This window comes from Anoplopoma fimbria, chromosome 10 (genome assembly GCF_027596085.1).
Source record: "Anoplopoma fimbria isolate UVic2021 breed Golden Eagle Sablefish chromosome 10, Afim_UVic_2022, whole genome shotgun sequence".
In the NCBI taxonomy this organism is placed as follows: Eukaryota; Metazoa; Chordata; class Actinopteri; order Perciformes; family Anoplopomatidae; genus Anoplopoma; species Anoplopoma fimbria.
In genome coordinates, this window is record NC_072458.1 from 6,625,225 (window position 1) to 6,638,314 (window position 13,090).

Here is a 13,090-nt window from a genome sequence, read left to right on the forward strand (position 1 = left end):
AGTTTTGCTTTGCTTTAATCCCAGTTCAGTTAGGATTACAGCTCCGTCTCCAGGGCTGCCCTTATCCTTTGCTTAGGAGTTAGTCTCTGTTCAAAGCAACTTTTGCTACTGTCTGCTAGCATTAGCCGTTTTAGAGTCCGCGTTCATAGAAAAAGACAAGAGACTGGTAATACCGGCCTCTGGTTGTCATGGAGACAGGAGGTTGTTCTGTATGTATGCTAGGTTGTTGCATTCATAGGCTCCTGTTCAAAACTAGTCGGTGTGGTTAGCTGATGCTCTGCTGGTGACAGCGTCTTTCACTGTCAGTTTGGAACCCACATATTTAGAAACCGTTTTTCTTTGCTTCACACGGCCACGCTTTCCCATCTGTGGCCATCTTGCTTCTGTGTTCCTCACAGTAAGGATTTGTTAAGTACAGCTGAGGCGACAATGTGGAAATCAACCCATTTTTGTAGTGCAGTTTATCTCCATGATGTATAACCGTGGCCAGAGCGCTGATGATGTGCTCTCTCTCACAAGGCGAGGACAACGGAAACAGAGCTGAGAGCAGCTCCTTCTCTCCGAAGCTGTGTGTGTAATATAAAACTCGGCATTGGGTTATGCTGACACATCGTGATAACCGACGAGCAGGTCATGGCTTGATCATTACTATTGGTATTAGAGAGAGGGATTGGGGTTAAATAAGAGGTGAAAGTAGAATGGCTGTGTCTGGTTGAGAATCAAATCATAAAGTATCCATGACCAGCTGAGTCTTGGGGTTAAGAGTTGGATAATAGCCGTTTTTTCTTTTTCAGTTGGGTTGCATCCATTTCTCTCACTTGATGGCAAATCTCACTGTGAGTTCACACTGGCTGTGTTGCATCCGTCAAAGGTAGCAGACTGATTTTGTGTTCACATTTGTTTTCCATTTCATCTGTGGATACAAAATGCTGAATAGAAAGGAGCCAACGCTGCGTTTTGGTTTTCAAGTGGACTGCGTTTCCTCTGCTTGGGGAGCTTAAGGTTTCTGAACTGGGACTGAAGGTATTTTGTAATCAATGTATAGACCGCCTTGCCGCCTTGCAGGTCTGCGTCGAAGCATACGGCTTTCCCCCTCCACAGCCTCAAACCAATTGTGGTCCCATTAGATATCTAAGTCATTAAGTTCGAGAGAGGATGATCAATCCTCAGACCATGGTGCAGACAGTATTAAGATTCGGATCGAATCTAACAGCCTTCCCCTCCACAGCCTTAGCGTTGGTGTTGTACATGGGGTTCTCAAAGGCAGCCTGGCCATTGTTGTTTTCATGGACTGAGCAGCCTGTGTACTGTGTTTTTGGTGTTGTTCTGTGGGAAAAATAAAATAAAATACACCATTAGTGTGATAAAATAGTTCAAATTGCCGACTAATACTAACATAAATGGGTAGCCAGTGGACAAGTGAATGCAGTCTTGGGAGAAGAGGCATAGTAAACAAGCTTTAATAAGGATTAGAGACAGTGTTATGCTTTTTAGGAAGCCTAGTGAGATTCCTATCAGCCCATCCAAAACTAATTGCTTCAGCGAGCTTTTCCTTGAGATATTAACAGCAGAACAGAAGTTATTTGCATCTGTTAACAATGCGAACGTCAATCAATTGTGCTTAAATCATATCTCTGAAAAATCCAATTTAACACCTCCTAAAGAGAATTGTTTTGCAGCGCAGTTTGCAATAGACAATCGCTTGACTTAGCACCTCAACAACCAGATAACTGAGGCAGCTACAGTTTTTATTAATCAGGCCACTTCTTAACAATGCCTTTCAACATTTTTTGTATGACAATAATGACAAACAAAGGTGCAGTAACAATGCCGTGACAAGAATATATTATTTTCTACTACTAAAGACCAACACTAAAGGGAGATACAATCTTTTAGCAGATACCTTTGTTTGTAGAGATAGAAGCCAAAGCCAGTGAATATGAGAGCGAAGAAAGGCACCAGAATAGCAATAGCCACTGAACTGCTGTTGGTACCAAGCTGAGGTGGTGGCGAGTTCTGACTCTCTGACATATTCAGACCTGTGACATAAAAGAAAATGCATCCGTCATTTACCACACATTTAGAATAGATGACACGATAAGAGAGTGATTTAGCATCATCAAAACGGTGATTCTGCCTTTTTTGTCAGCGTTGTTCCACATGGTTAATAAAGTATTCCTCCAATAGCTCCGCTTTACATCTTTTAGAGTTATATTAGTACGGTTCAGTATGTACAACATCTGTGGCAGGGATGCTGGTAACTGTTCAAGCCTTTATGGGACCTGCATTTCTCACCACAGCATCTGCAAGGGACATCTTGTCATCAATGGATGCTGGAAGATTACTTTTTATTTTTTACACTTGCACGATGTCAATGGAAGGGAGAAATTGTCCCATCTTATTAAATCAGTTAGTATTCCCAACATATTTAGTTTTTGGGCAGTCTGTTTTGGCAATCACTGCAGATCAGTTACTGATAACTTAAAGTGAGGGACTGCTTTCAAGTGTATTTGATGGAGATGGAAGTGGTCTTTGGATGGAGGTTAATGGAGTTCAGTCCTTGTAAGATGACTGCTTTTGCTCTTGGTGAGAACGAGTCCGGTGCTGGGCTGACTCAGCGTGAGCAATAAGGTCACTGTTGCCAGCAAAGAGAAGCTCCCTCATCACTTCCTCCATTAGTGAGGTTCTTGCAAGGAGTTCATCAGATTTTTTCCAATTATCATTTATTGTGATGCCGTTACTTAACCTGAGAGAGAATTACCAAGTCTTTGCAGTCCAAACTGTCCGTAGTCTTTTCCCTGAATGAAACCTTGGAATACGTAACTAGAACCATCAGGCTCTGCTGATACCTGGAGAGACGAGAGGGGAAAACATAGGAGACTTTGAGTAACAGGAGAGGGATTTGTTTGTGTAAACATGGCAACAAGTACAAATTCAACACAAATTTCAGAATTTGTATTCATATATTGTTTAAATATTTCATGACAAACTACTATTTACTCTGCTTGAACACCATAAAAAGTAATGAGCAGTGAGATGCCTAACTCTGACTGATCTAAATGTGTCCATTATGATCACAGCACAGCAGTAAAATGCCTTTTAGTGTACTAAAAAAGATGTTAGTACACTAACTGTTTGTCTTGTTCCTTTGATTAACAACAATTTGAAGCATTTCTTCTGTCACATGTTGTTTAAACCCCTCTAAATTAATCTTGCCAACTGAATATAATTAAGTTGACTGCTCTGTATCTACTAAGACTTACAAATCCATCCATGGTCCAGGAGTCTTCTATGATTTTGGCTGGAGTGATGGCTGAGTCTTTGAGCTGGTTTCCCTGGTTCGCATAGTTCACCTGGTACATCAGCAGTGACAGCCTGGCCTCGGAAGCCTTATATACTCCTACAGAAGACAGCATAAACAAGTGGTTTACAATATAACAGGGTGAAACGTGAAAATCAATGCCTGGGTTATTACAGATTGTTAAATCTCTCAACAAGTTTTTCTGTTTCCACTAGTGCTTTGGCAAGATGTATATATCATGTCCAATTGGAAATTGTAAAAACAAAAAGAAAACAAGGAATCTGAATGCTTCTGTAAAATAACACAGAAAAAACATTGATTGAAAAAATGTGTAAAACTGGGGACAGCTGAATTTTGACAGCATGTTTGGACAAAAAGTGTCAATCAAGAACTAGTTAAAAAATGTGCTGTAATTTTCACTTTGGGTATAGCCGGGTTTAGCTGTTTCCCCCCACTTCCCGTCTTTATGCTTAGCTAAGTTGATCTAAGATTTATATCGCCTTCAAAAAAAATTCTCAGAAAGAAAGAAAATATGTGTGTTTCCCAAAACGTTGAACTACTCCTATACAGTGCTTAGGAAAGGTAAACTTGACATCTTAAAATAAATATTAAGAGGAAAAACTTTCAAGTTCGATGCAACTGGGCCGTGGCCTTTTGGTCTCTGTGTGAGCACAACCTTAGCTGTCATTGATCTATAGCGAAGCTGCTCCTTTAAGCCGGAGGACGCATGTTAAAAGCCTTTTGGGTTTGTGATATGGTTTTTGCGCCCTCTGCTAACTCCAGGAACCAATTCTAACTTCAACAGGATTTGTGTTTTAATAGGGTCTTAACCCCCTGCTGACACTGTTGTAGGACTCTGGGAGGTATGTGTGAGTTCAGCGGGGCAATACAGTAGCAACAAAGTAGTGAAATCCAAACCCAGTAGTAAATGATTCAAAGAGTCTCAGTAAACGTGATAACTATAGGAGCCCCGTATTATACAGAATAGCTAGTTGTTGATTTAATACCAATGATACGTTATGCTGTACTGAATCATAATCATGACATAAAGTACAGTGTGACTATGACATGTCCTGTCATGTATATGTCACATATGCTGTACTGGATAAACAATAAGGAGGCTATTATTAATTATCCATATTTAAACATGCCTGATAGGAGCAGATCCATGTTGCCGTTGCTAAGGGAGACGTTGACTCTCCCTGTTGAGGAGTTGAAGCTAGTGATGCTCAGTGTCATAGGCTGCTTCTTCCCACGGTAATTATAGGAACCTTTCCATATGTAGTTAGGAGCAAAGACATCATCTGGAACTATAGAATGGAAAAGGGAAAGAAAAGAGATAGTACAGATCAGAATACAATAGAATAGAATGGAGAACAACAGATCAAATTTGAGTGCAATAGAACAGATTAGAACAGAGCAGATTAGATTGGAAGAGATTAGAGTAGAGTAGAATAGAATAGAATGGAGTAGAATTGAATAGAAGAGATTATAATTTAAGACAACAGAACAGACTAGGATATTACATAACCAAATACAACAGAACACATTCAAATATAAAATAACAATTTATTATGTATTAAAAAGTATTAATATTGAACAGAACGGAAAATAATAGAACAGTACAGAAGCAAATTAGGACAAAACAGAAAATAATGAACCCTCAACAAAATAGAAGAGAACAGATTAGAAAATGATAAAACAGAATAGAATAAAATAGCATAGATTGAATCAAATAGAAATTAGATTACGATAGATCATATCTTTTTATAGCTAACAGTCTAAAATGTAAAAATAAAAGATATGGACCAATAGTCACCAGTTTTCACTTACACAAGATGATAATATTCTTGTTTTTTGTTGTTTGAAATGATTTGGTTTTAGAGGGTTTAAGGTTATCACTGAGAGCTTAGATGTAATGCGATTTAGTTAAATAAAATAAACTTGTTGCAGAACAATACATATAGGATCACATTTTTACTTTCCTTGTGTTCCTCACTGTAATTACATACAGTAAATATATAAAGACATGAAAGTTCAGGTTGCACCCTATATCCATATGTAGTACATGTAATTAGGAAACAAGAATTAATACCTGGCTATAGGCAGAATCTTTCATTAGATTAAAAGGCTGCTTCCTGTTTTTATAATTGCAGGAACTCGTGCATACAGTAGCTATGGTTACTCTTTCATGTGCGGTGAGAAGCAAAGAGTGATTCAATTACAACAGAAATAGTACAGCATACATCACAACAGAGCCGTTCAGAAAAATAGGGAACTGAACGAAACAGCAGCACAGAGAGAAGGAGCTCATCGCCATAGTTTATTCACCTTTCTTTGTGAAGTGAGGACAAATAAATCATTTAGAAAGTGCAATCAAATCGACAAAAACACGAGAAGAACACGGTGGAACTGGACAGGAGAGCACAGAGGACTGGACAGGAGCAGAGCAGAATTTATTAAACTATAGTAGACAAGACCAAACTAAACCTTACCAAAATAGAATATATAAACAGAGTCTAGACTAGACAAAGAATGACGGGACTGAACTAGCCCGGAATAGATAAAAAACTGTAATAGGACTGACCGTTTAGTTTGGGGCTGGGAGTTCCTGTTGCTGGTTTCACCGGTTTCTTTTTCTCTCCAGCTGCACACACAAGAGAGACAGAGGGCGAAATATTATGTCTCATTAAAACACATGAGCGGAGCTGTGGGGACAAAGTATGAGAAGGAATTAAAAAAGGTTCTGGTTAGCCTCTTGTTTAACTTACAGGTCCATCAGCTGATGTTTTAATACACTAGGTCTACGCAGGGGAGAGTGCATGCCACATTACCGAATTAGAATGCAGGGTTGGTCACTGTTAGTCACACATGCGCATTAATGAGCGACAAGTGTGTTGAAAAGGGTCAACCAAAATAAGCCTCTTAAATGGGTTATTTGGAGGCAATGCAAATAGAGTTCGTGACCAATAATTGTCGCGCATATTGGCTCCTTTTAAAAGTGGCCTTAAGACACTTTGGGTTTTGACCATTCAGGGAAGGTTCTATCATCACTTCAAGATGCAGCCATTGTTGCCAACAAGTAAAGGCAAGCAAAAGGAGTGGGTATTTGTCCTAGAATCTCAAATTGGATCAGAGAGTGCTCCAATTTTAAATGCTACCTCGGGGGCAAAAGGGTGACGGCCTTGGTGGAACAATTTCAAAGTTTAAGCTTGCAGTTTTTCCTCGCACCAAAGTGGGCTCACAACTTCCTCTGGTAACAATTTTTTTGATGAATAAGACAACATCTCAAGCATTTCTAACGTGCAAAAGAAAACACAAATTGGCAACTATTTTGCAATAGTGTTGATGGAAGTTTCTGTGATACAACAGGAGTGCCACCAAATGGACCTTGTGGTGAGGTTGTTTTGTCGGCAACAATTTTAAAGATGAAGAAGGTAACTTCAATCTCCACTTTCAAGTCAAAGTGGCAGAGAAGTCCTTAGAGTGCTCAGAATGGTGGAACTTTAAAACATCTACAATTCCATTTGCAGCTGGGAAAACTCTATCTGCTGATTGTGTGACATGATTGAAAGCTCCAGAACAGCTACTAAAAATACATTATGGTGAGATTGTTTAGGCAAGTATTGATGAGGTTTAACTACTCTCTAATGGTGAGATTTCTATGTGATTTTATTTACACGCTCAGACAAAAGGGCCATCAGTCAGAATCCAATCTTTCCTAGCCAAATTCCTTGTATGTCCAAACATACTTGGGAATAAACCAGCTCTGATTTAGCTGACATAAACATAACAAGAAGCCCCTGCTGGACTGATATAAAACAAAACAACAGCAGAAATAAACAAAGGCTTGGTGATTTCGCTCAGACTGGCCCGCCAAACCCAACATACAGATCCTCCAACTTATGCAAGCGTATTTTTTAAGATACATACAACCTAATTTTAGAATAAGCTTTTATTTTACTGAAGTGGGGATTTTATGTCTGGAAACATGATACTGTGCACACATTTTGGTATGTCACGATCACATAGAATACCCCAATAGGTATATCTTATCCAGGTCACACATTCAGTCTGTCGTTGTTGGCTCTAGAGATGTGAGGAATTCAGAACCTCACCTGGAAGAACCTAGTGAGGCGAATCTAATGAAGGATGAAACACCATGGGATATTGTTTTTTTTTTTGGTCAGGGCTGCCAGACCAGTGACCAGCCCACCAGTAAATCTAACCCTACAACAGATGGCCAGTTTACCCCAGTATTCCTGCTGATAAAGTGTCCTTGAGCAAGACACACTCAACAGTCAACAGTTTCTTCTGGACAACATCTTCTATCAAATGCACTAGAAGATTATTTATTACCTCGACATATAGGCATCTTTCCTGTCCAAGTGCCGTCGTTCTTGCAGACTCTGTGTTCAGAACCTCCCGCCAGGAAGAAGCCATGCTGACAGCTGTACACCAAGGTGTAGCCAAAACCAGACAGATCCATCCCCACCACGTCCACATGGAGCGGGCTCTCTGGCTGCTTACAGGCATGGGCTGGAGGGTGGAGAACAAAATATGTGCACGTGAATCAGAGTAGGACCAGATTCACAATGGGCGATAGGTTAACAAGATGATAAGATGTATGTTTCCTACGTATGCACTCAGGTTGTGATCCGCTCCACGTCAGATCAGGCTGGCAGGTCCTGGAGGAGGAGCCCTGAATCAAGTGACCCGGCTGGCACTGAAAGGACACCACGTTTCCCACCTGTAGAGAGGGAGAATCGGACAAAAGCACACACACACACACACACACACACACACACACACACACACACACACACACACACACACACACACACACACACACACACACACACACACACACACACACACAATAAAACAAGTGTTAACATTCTCTGAAATTCTTCAAAGAAAAAGGAATGCTACACAGACGCCATTCAGGTCAGTTTTGCTCCGACAAATACCACATTCATTAAAATGCTCATTCAAAATTCCATAATATGTCTTGTTTAAATATTCAGATCAATTGATGCCACTCAGCAAATTCATAAAGTATCGCCAGACATTCTATTATTACTGTGAAATGACTATGCAACTGCAAATGCATGTAACAGCATACTAAAACGTTTTAAATAGAATAGAGGATTACATCCATTACATTATTACATTACAGTCATTTAGCATCCACACAATAAGCTGCAGTGGATGTGTTACTTCCTGTAAGTTGCATGTGGGTTTTGTTGACAGCACACAGCATCGGCAATAAAACAACAGGCGACTGCCCAGACGAAGATGTCCACTTGATTTGACCGACTCAGAGAGCTGAAGCTTTGGCTCCACTGTAGAATGCATTCTTGCACAAAACAAGGACTGTGAATCTTCCCCCTCTCCTCTTTTACAGTGAAGTAAACAAAGGAAGGGACAGGAGTAACGATTATCACTCTTTTAATATAAATCTGAAATATTGGTTGGTATTGTATCTGGATTATAAATCAAGGGAGATAAAATCAGAGTCATGGGACACCACAATGGCCTTGTGGATTTTGATTTTGACACCTCCACGGAATACTGTTTTAGCTATCCCTTTAATATGTCTGGCTGTATAAGGCCATTTGGGGAATTCTGGGAATTACTTTCATATTTGATTAAACTGCAAAACAACTTCCCCATTAACAAAGTTGACACATTAAATTGTCGTGGGTGAAATCTTTAAATGTGTTCTCTTGTGGGACATCAGTTTTCAAAGATTTCCCTGTCTTTTTCTTCTTCTGTCTCACTCCTTCCCTTCCCCTCTCTTTTTTTGTCATTAGATAGATTGTTATGTGCCATTATCCCTATTAAAGGAGCCATAATGAAAGCTCATTTACCAGTTAGTGGGTTAACTACTTGTGCAGGAGGCTAGATAGAGTTGTTTCAGACGGATATTTTACCTTGAAACCGTAGGTCCGGTTTAAGGAGCCGTAGCGTGGCGTTCCTGGGTTATCACAGCTGGTCTTGGTCGGCTCTGAAAAGAACAGCACAAGCGCGGAAGTTGTTATACACAACATCCTAAAAGAAAGATACATCAGCAGTAGCATTGCGTGTCCTCCCTCAACTGTCCTCTCTCCTCTCCTCTGTTGTCATGGTAACAGCAGGGTATAGATTCCAGCAGGACAGCAGGGGGCAGTAGTGCTTCATCAGAAAACGAAGCAGGGCCGACTTTGAGTGTGTGTGTGTGTGTGTGTGTGTGTGTGTGTGTGTGTGTGTGTGTGGGGCAGGAACATCAGCATGTAGAGCACATCCTGACGCAGAGCTCGATTCAATACAGCTTCCGAAATGACAGATTCACTCACCCCCTCTCCCTTACTCTCCCTTCCTGTACCTCTCTAACTGCCCCCTCTCTCTCTCTCTCTCTCTTTCACTTCTGTCTCCCTCTTCCTCTTTTCCTCTAACTGCTCTCTTCCTCTCTCTCTCTCTTCTTTTTTCTGTGTCACCGTATTTCTCTCTGCCCGCACGCCTTCCTCCCCCCTTTCGTCTGTCTTATTTAAAGAGCAGGCTGCTGCAGCTCAAAACCCATTCTGCTTCAGTCACATAGTAATACACATCACACACCAACATACAGCTGCAATCACACACTAATAAATCACCCCGGCAAACATACGCAAAGCCCAACGCCGAACATTACCTTTTCACTTGACTTCCATCATAGAAAAAAAAAAAAAAAAAAAACCACTGAGATGATTGTGTGCATGTTGGTGTTGGTTTCAAAGTCTCAGTCTTAAAGAAAGTCACAAGAACAGAAGGATTTCTACTTCTACTACTTTTCAGAAGTTATAGATTAAATCGTTGTATCGGTGAAGCATCACCTCAGAGGGAGCTTTCGTCTTTTAGATTCTCTGTTTCACAAGGAACATCTGACTTTATAGCAGCTGTAAAGTTCTGTAAGCGGGCCTTATCTAGTGCTATGGAGGAACAAAGAGTCAAGCGTCTACAAAAGCTCTCATTTATTGCAATTCATCACCATACTTGATGTTTAAGCACCTGCTCTGAATCAGACATGTGAAGTGGTGCTCTAAACATCACGTGGCGGTGGCGAGCTGACCCAGTGGGACCATTTGTAATGTGTGCTGAATATCCCGTCTCATTTTCTTCCTAATCCCCGGATAGCAGCAGCTCGTTTGAAGTCAGACGCCAATTACCATTTCTTGAAAACCTTTAATAAATACTGGAAGTTACAGTGTGTACTTGTGTCTCGTACTGTCTTTGTAATTTCTTAAATGGGTTCCTCTATAAGATCCCTACGTCATAAGTCATTGAATGTTTAACTGTTTTAGAACTTGTACTACTTGTTATAACTTAGTTGTAACTTTATTTCCAAAGTGTAATGGTTTGCTGATGACTAATCAGCTGCATAACTTTGATTTGAAATGAATAGTTATATGACCATATAAGATTTATTGCATGAATTGTATTGTATCTATCTAGTTGTCATGTCCACTGTACAACAGTCCAGTGTAGGTGGACTGTTGTACAGTGGACATGACAATCTAAGATTTTGATTCTATCCAACGGTAAAAGAAGCAGCGGTTTTATAAGGAATAATTGCCAAATCTGGAATGGTCCTTTCAAAAAAACATCAGTGGAATTATTTAAGGCTTGTCCTCCGAAGACTCCTCTTTCATTAACAAGATTGTTTCAGATGAGCCTCCAGTCACTATTCATTATTATTCCAATAAATCTGTGTAACTTTAACTTTGACAGAACTGTAGCTGCTCTGCACAGCAAACCTCATGAGTAAATTGAAATGTGGCCGTCAAAGATGGGTCGCTAATTGCCACGATCATTAGGCAGGGGAGCATCAGACACCAGTCAAGACTCCCCACTGAGCCACCAACCAGTCATAATAAACAGGCAGGCAAGCACAAACTAAATAATTTGTTTCACAGGTTACAAACCCCCACAAATAGTTGGCCAGGAATGTAAAAACTAGCATAAACAGTATTAATCAAAAGGAAACATGTACAGCAATGGGAAAACATTAAAAACAAGTCTGTAATACTCTGCTTCCATATCATACTTATTTTACCTCCTAAGAAATATCATTCAAAAGTCCGGGGGCTCACTTGGAGTTACCGTCACTGCCTTTTAATTTCAACCCAGACTTTGAAGTGGGTAAGACACCCCTGCCGGAGGACACCAGACTGTGGTCCAGCATATGTGAGGGTAAATGATTGATGATATCATCAGGAAGTATTAAAAAAGTAATCAGTAAAATCTTAAATCAATTTTTGGTGGAGGTTAAAAGCCTTGGTAATGTTTTTTTTTTAAGTTTGAAGTTGGAGACTTAGTTGCACAGCATAGTACAGGTTTTTTTTTTTCTTAACTTGTGAATTTATTCAGAAATACAGTTCCAAAGTTTTGACTTGCATATTCTAAGTTGGTAGAGTGAGGTCCATAGGTCAAAAATCTCCAAGTGTTGAAAACTGGCAAGTTCCAAAAACTGGCATCCAATGTCTGGTCAGATACATACTCTTGTTTATTATTCTCTCATCAGATCAACACTCATTTAAATACATTTTTTATTAATTAACAATTATGGGCTATTTCATTAAGAACTAACATCTTGTGTGGCTGCTTGTGTTTATACCTCTAACAATTGAGAAATTTCACTTCTTTTGTTTAATGAAAGTAGTTTTGTTTTTTTAAAACATGTTTATATTTCTCAAACTAAGGTATCGCAAAAAGGATAGTGCGATACACAGTTCTACCCTGACCCAAAGTCATTCTCAACATACTGTAGGTTCTGGCAGTTGAGAAAAATATGGAAAATGAGGAGAATCTAAAACAGATTTCTGTTGGCCAACATAGAAACAGGTGCACATAGCTATAATATAATTATTATAATACCTAATATCATATATATAGATGTACAGATATTTGGACGACTTGTTTCCATTTGTTCAATGGCCTCCCTGTCTTGTCTGGTCATCAAGTGAAGCTAAATGATTCAACATACCGATACAGCGAGGCTGCGTGCCGCTCCAGGTGCCGTCACTCTCACAAAGCCTGGTTGCCGTGCCGACCAGAATGAGTGGAGGAGAGCAAGTGAAGGAGACTTCTGATTGGTAGATGAAACTTCGTCCCTCTCTGAAACCACCGACTGGAGTCCCTGGGTCACCACAAAACTTGGCTGCGCGCACACACACACACACACACACACACACACACACACACACAAACAGATACACACAGAATCCTATTTCAGTATGTGGTGCTAACATAGTTTATCGGCGGTTCAAGGACAAATGTAGATTTTGCTTTCAATTGTTACTGATGGTTGATAAATAATAACAACAGGCAATGTGTGTGCTGGTATATGTGTAAGTGTGTTTGTGTGTGTGTGTGTGTGTGTGTGTGTGTGTGTGTGTGTGTGTGTGTGTATGTATGCTCTCACGTAAGCACTGCGGTAGCATGCCACTCCAGGTGCCATTGGCCACACAGGTCAGAACAGCCGGGAACGAGAGCTCATATCCAGGTGAACAACTGTAGCTCACGCTGCTGCCCCATTCAAAGTCACTGCCCTGCAGTACCCCATTACTGATGGCAGGGGGGGGCGGGCAGGTCACAGCTATGAGAGGGTGAGAGTGAGAGTCAGAGCGACAGAGAGAGAGAGAGAGAGAGACATCCAGTTTTAAGCAGCTGCAGGTTAAAAATCACAGCCACTGTAGAGGCTGTAGAGCAGTGGTTCTCAACCTTTTTTCAGTGATGTACCCCCTGTGAAATACTTTTTTAGCCAAGTACCCC

General features: G+C 40.4%; 1 protein-coding gene across 1 annotated transcript in view; it reads right to left on the minus strand.

Moving 5' to 3' along the window:
- Positions 1-1,166: 1,166 nt before the first annotated feature.
- Positions 1,167-13,090, minus strand: part of LOC129096798 (CUB and sushi domain-containing protein 3-like) — a 317,998-nt gene continuing 306,074 nt past the window's right edge. The window contains 11 exon segments of the mRNA XM_054605442.1: positions 1,167-1,326; positions 1,904-2,039; positions 2,762-2,849; positions 3,264-3,400; positions 4,453-4,611; positions 5,889-5,948; positions 7,661-7,840; positions 7,940-8,051; positions 9,238-9,311; positions 12,303-12,476; positions 12,741-12,914. Of these exon segments, the coding sequence (XP_054461417.1) occupies positions 1,167-1,326; positions 1,904-2,039; positions 2,762-2,849; positions 3,264-3,400; positions 4,453-4,611; positions 5,889-5,948; positions 7,661-7,840; positions 7,940-8,051; positions 9,238-9,311; positions 12,303-12,476; positions 12,741-12,914 (1,454 nt within the window).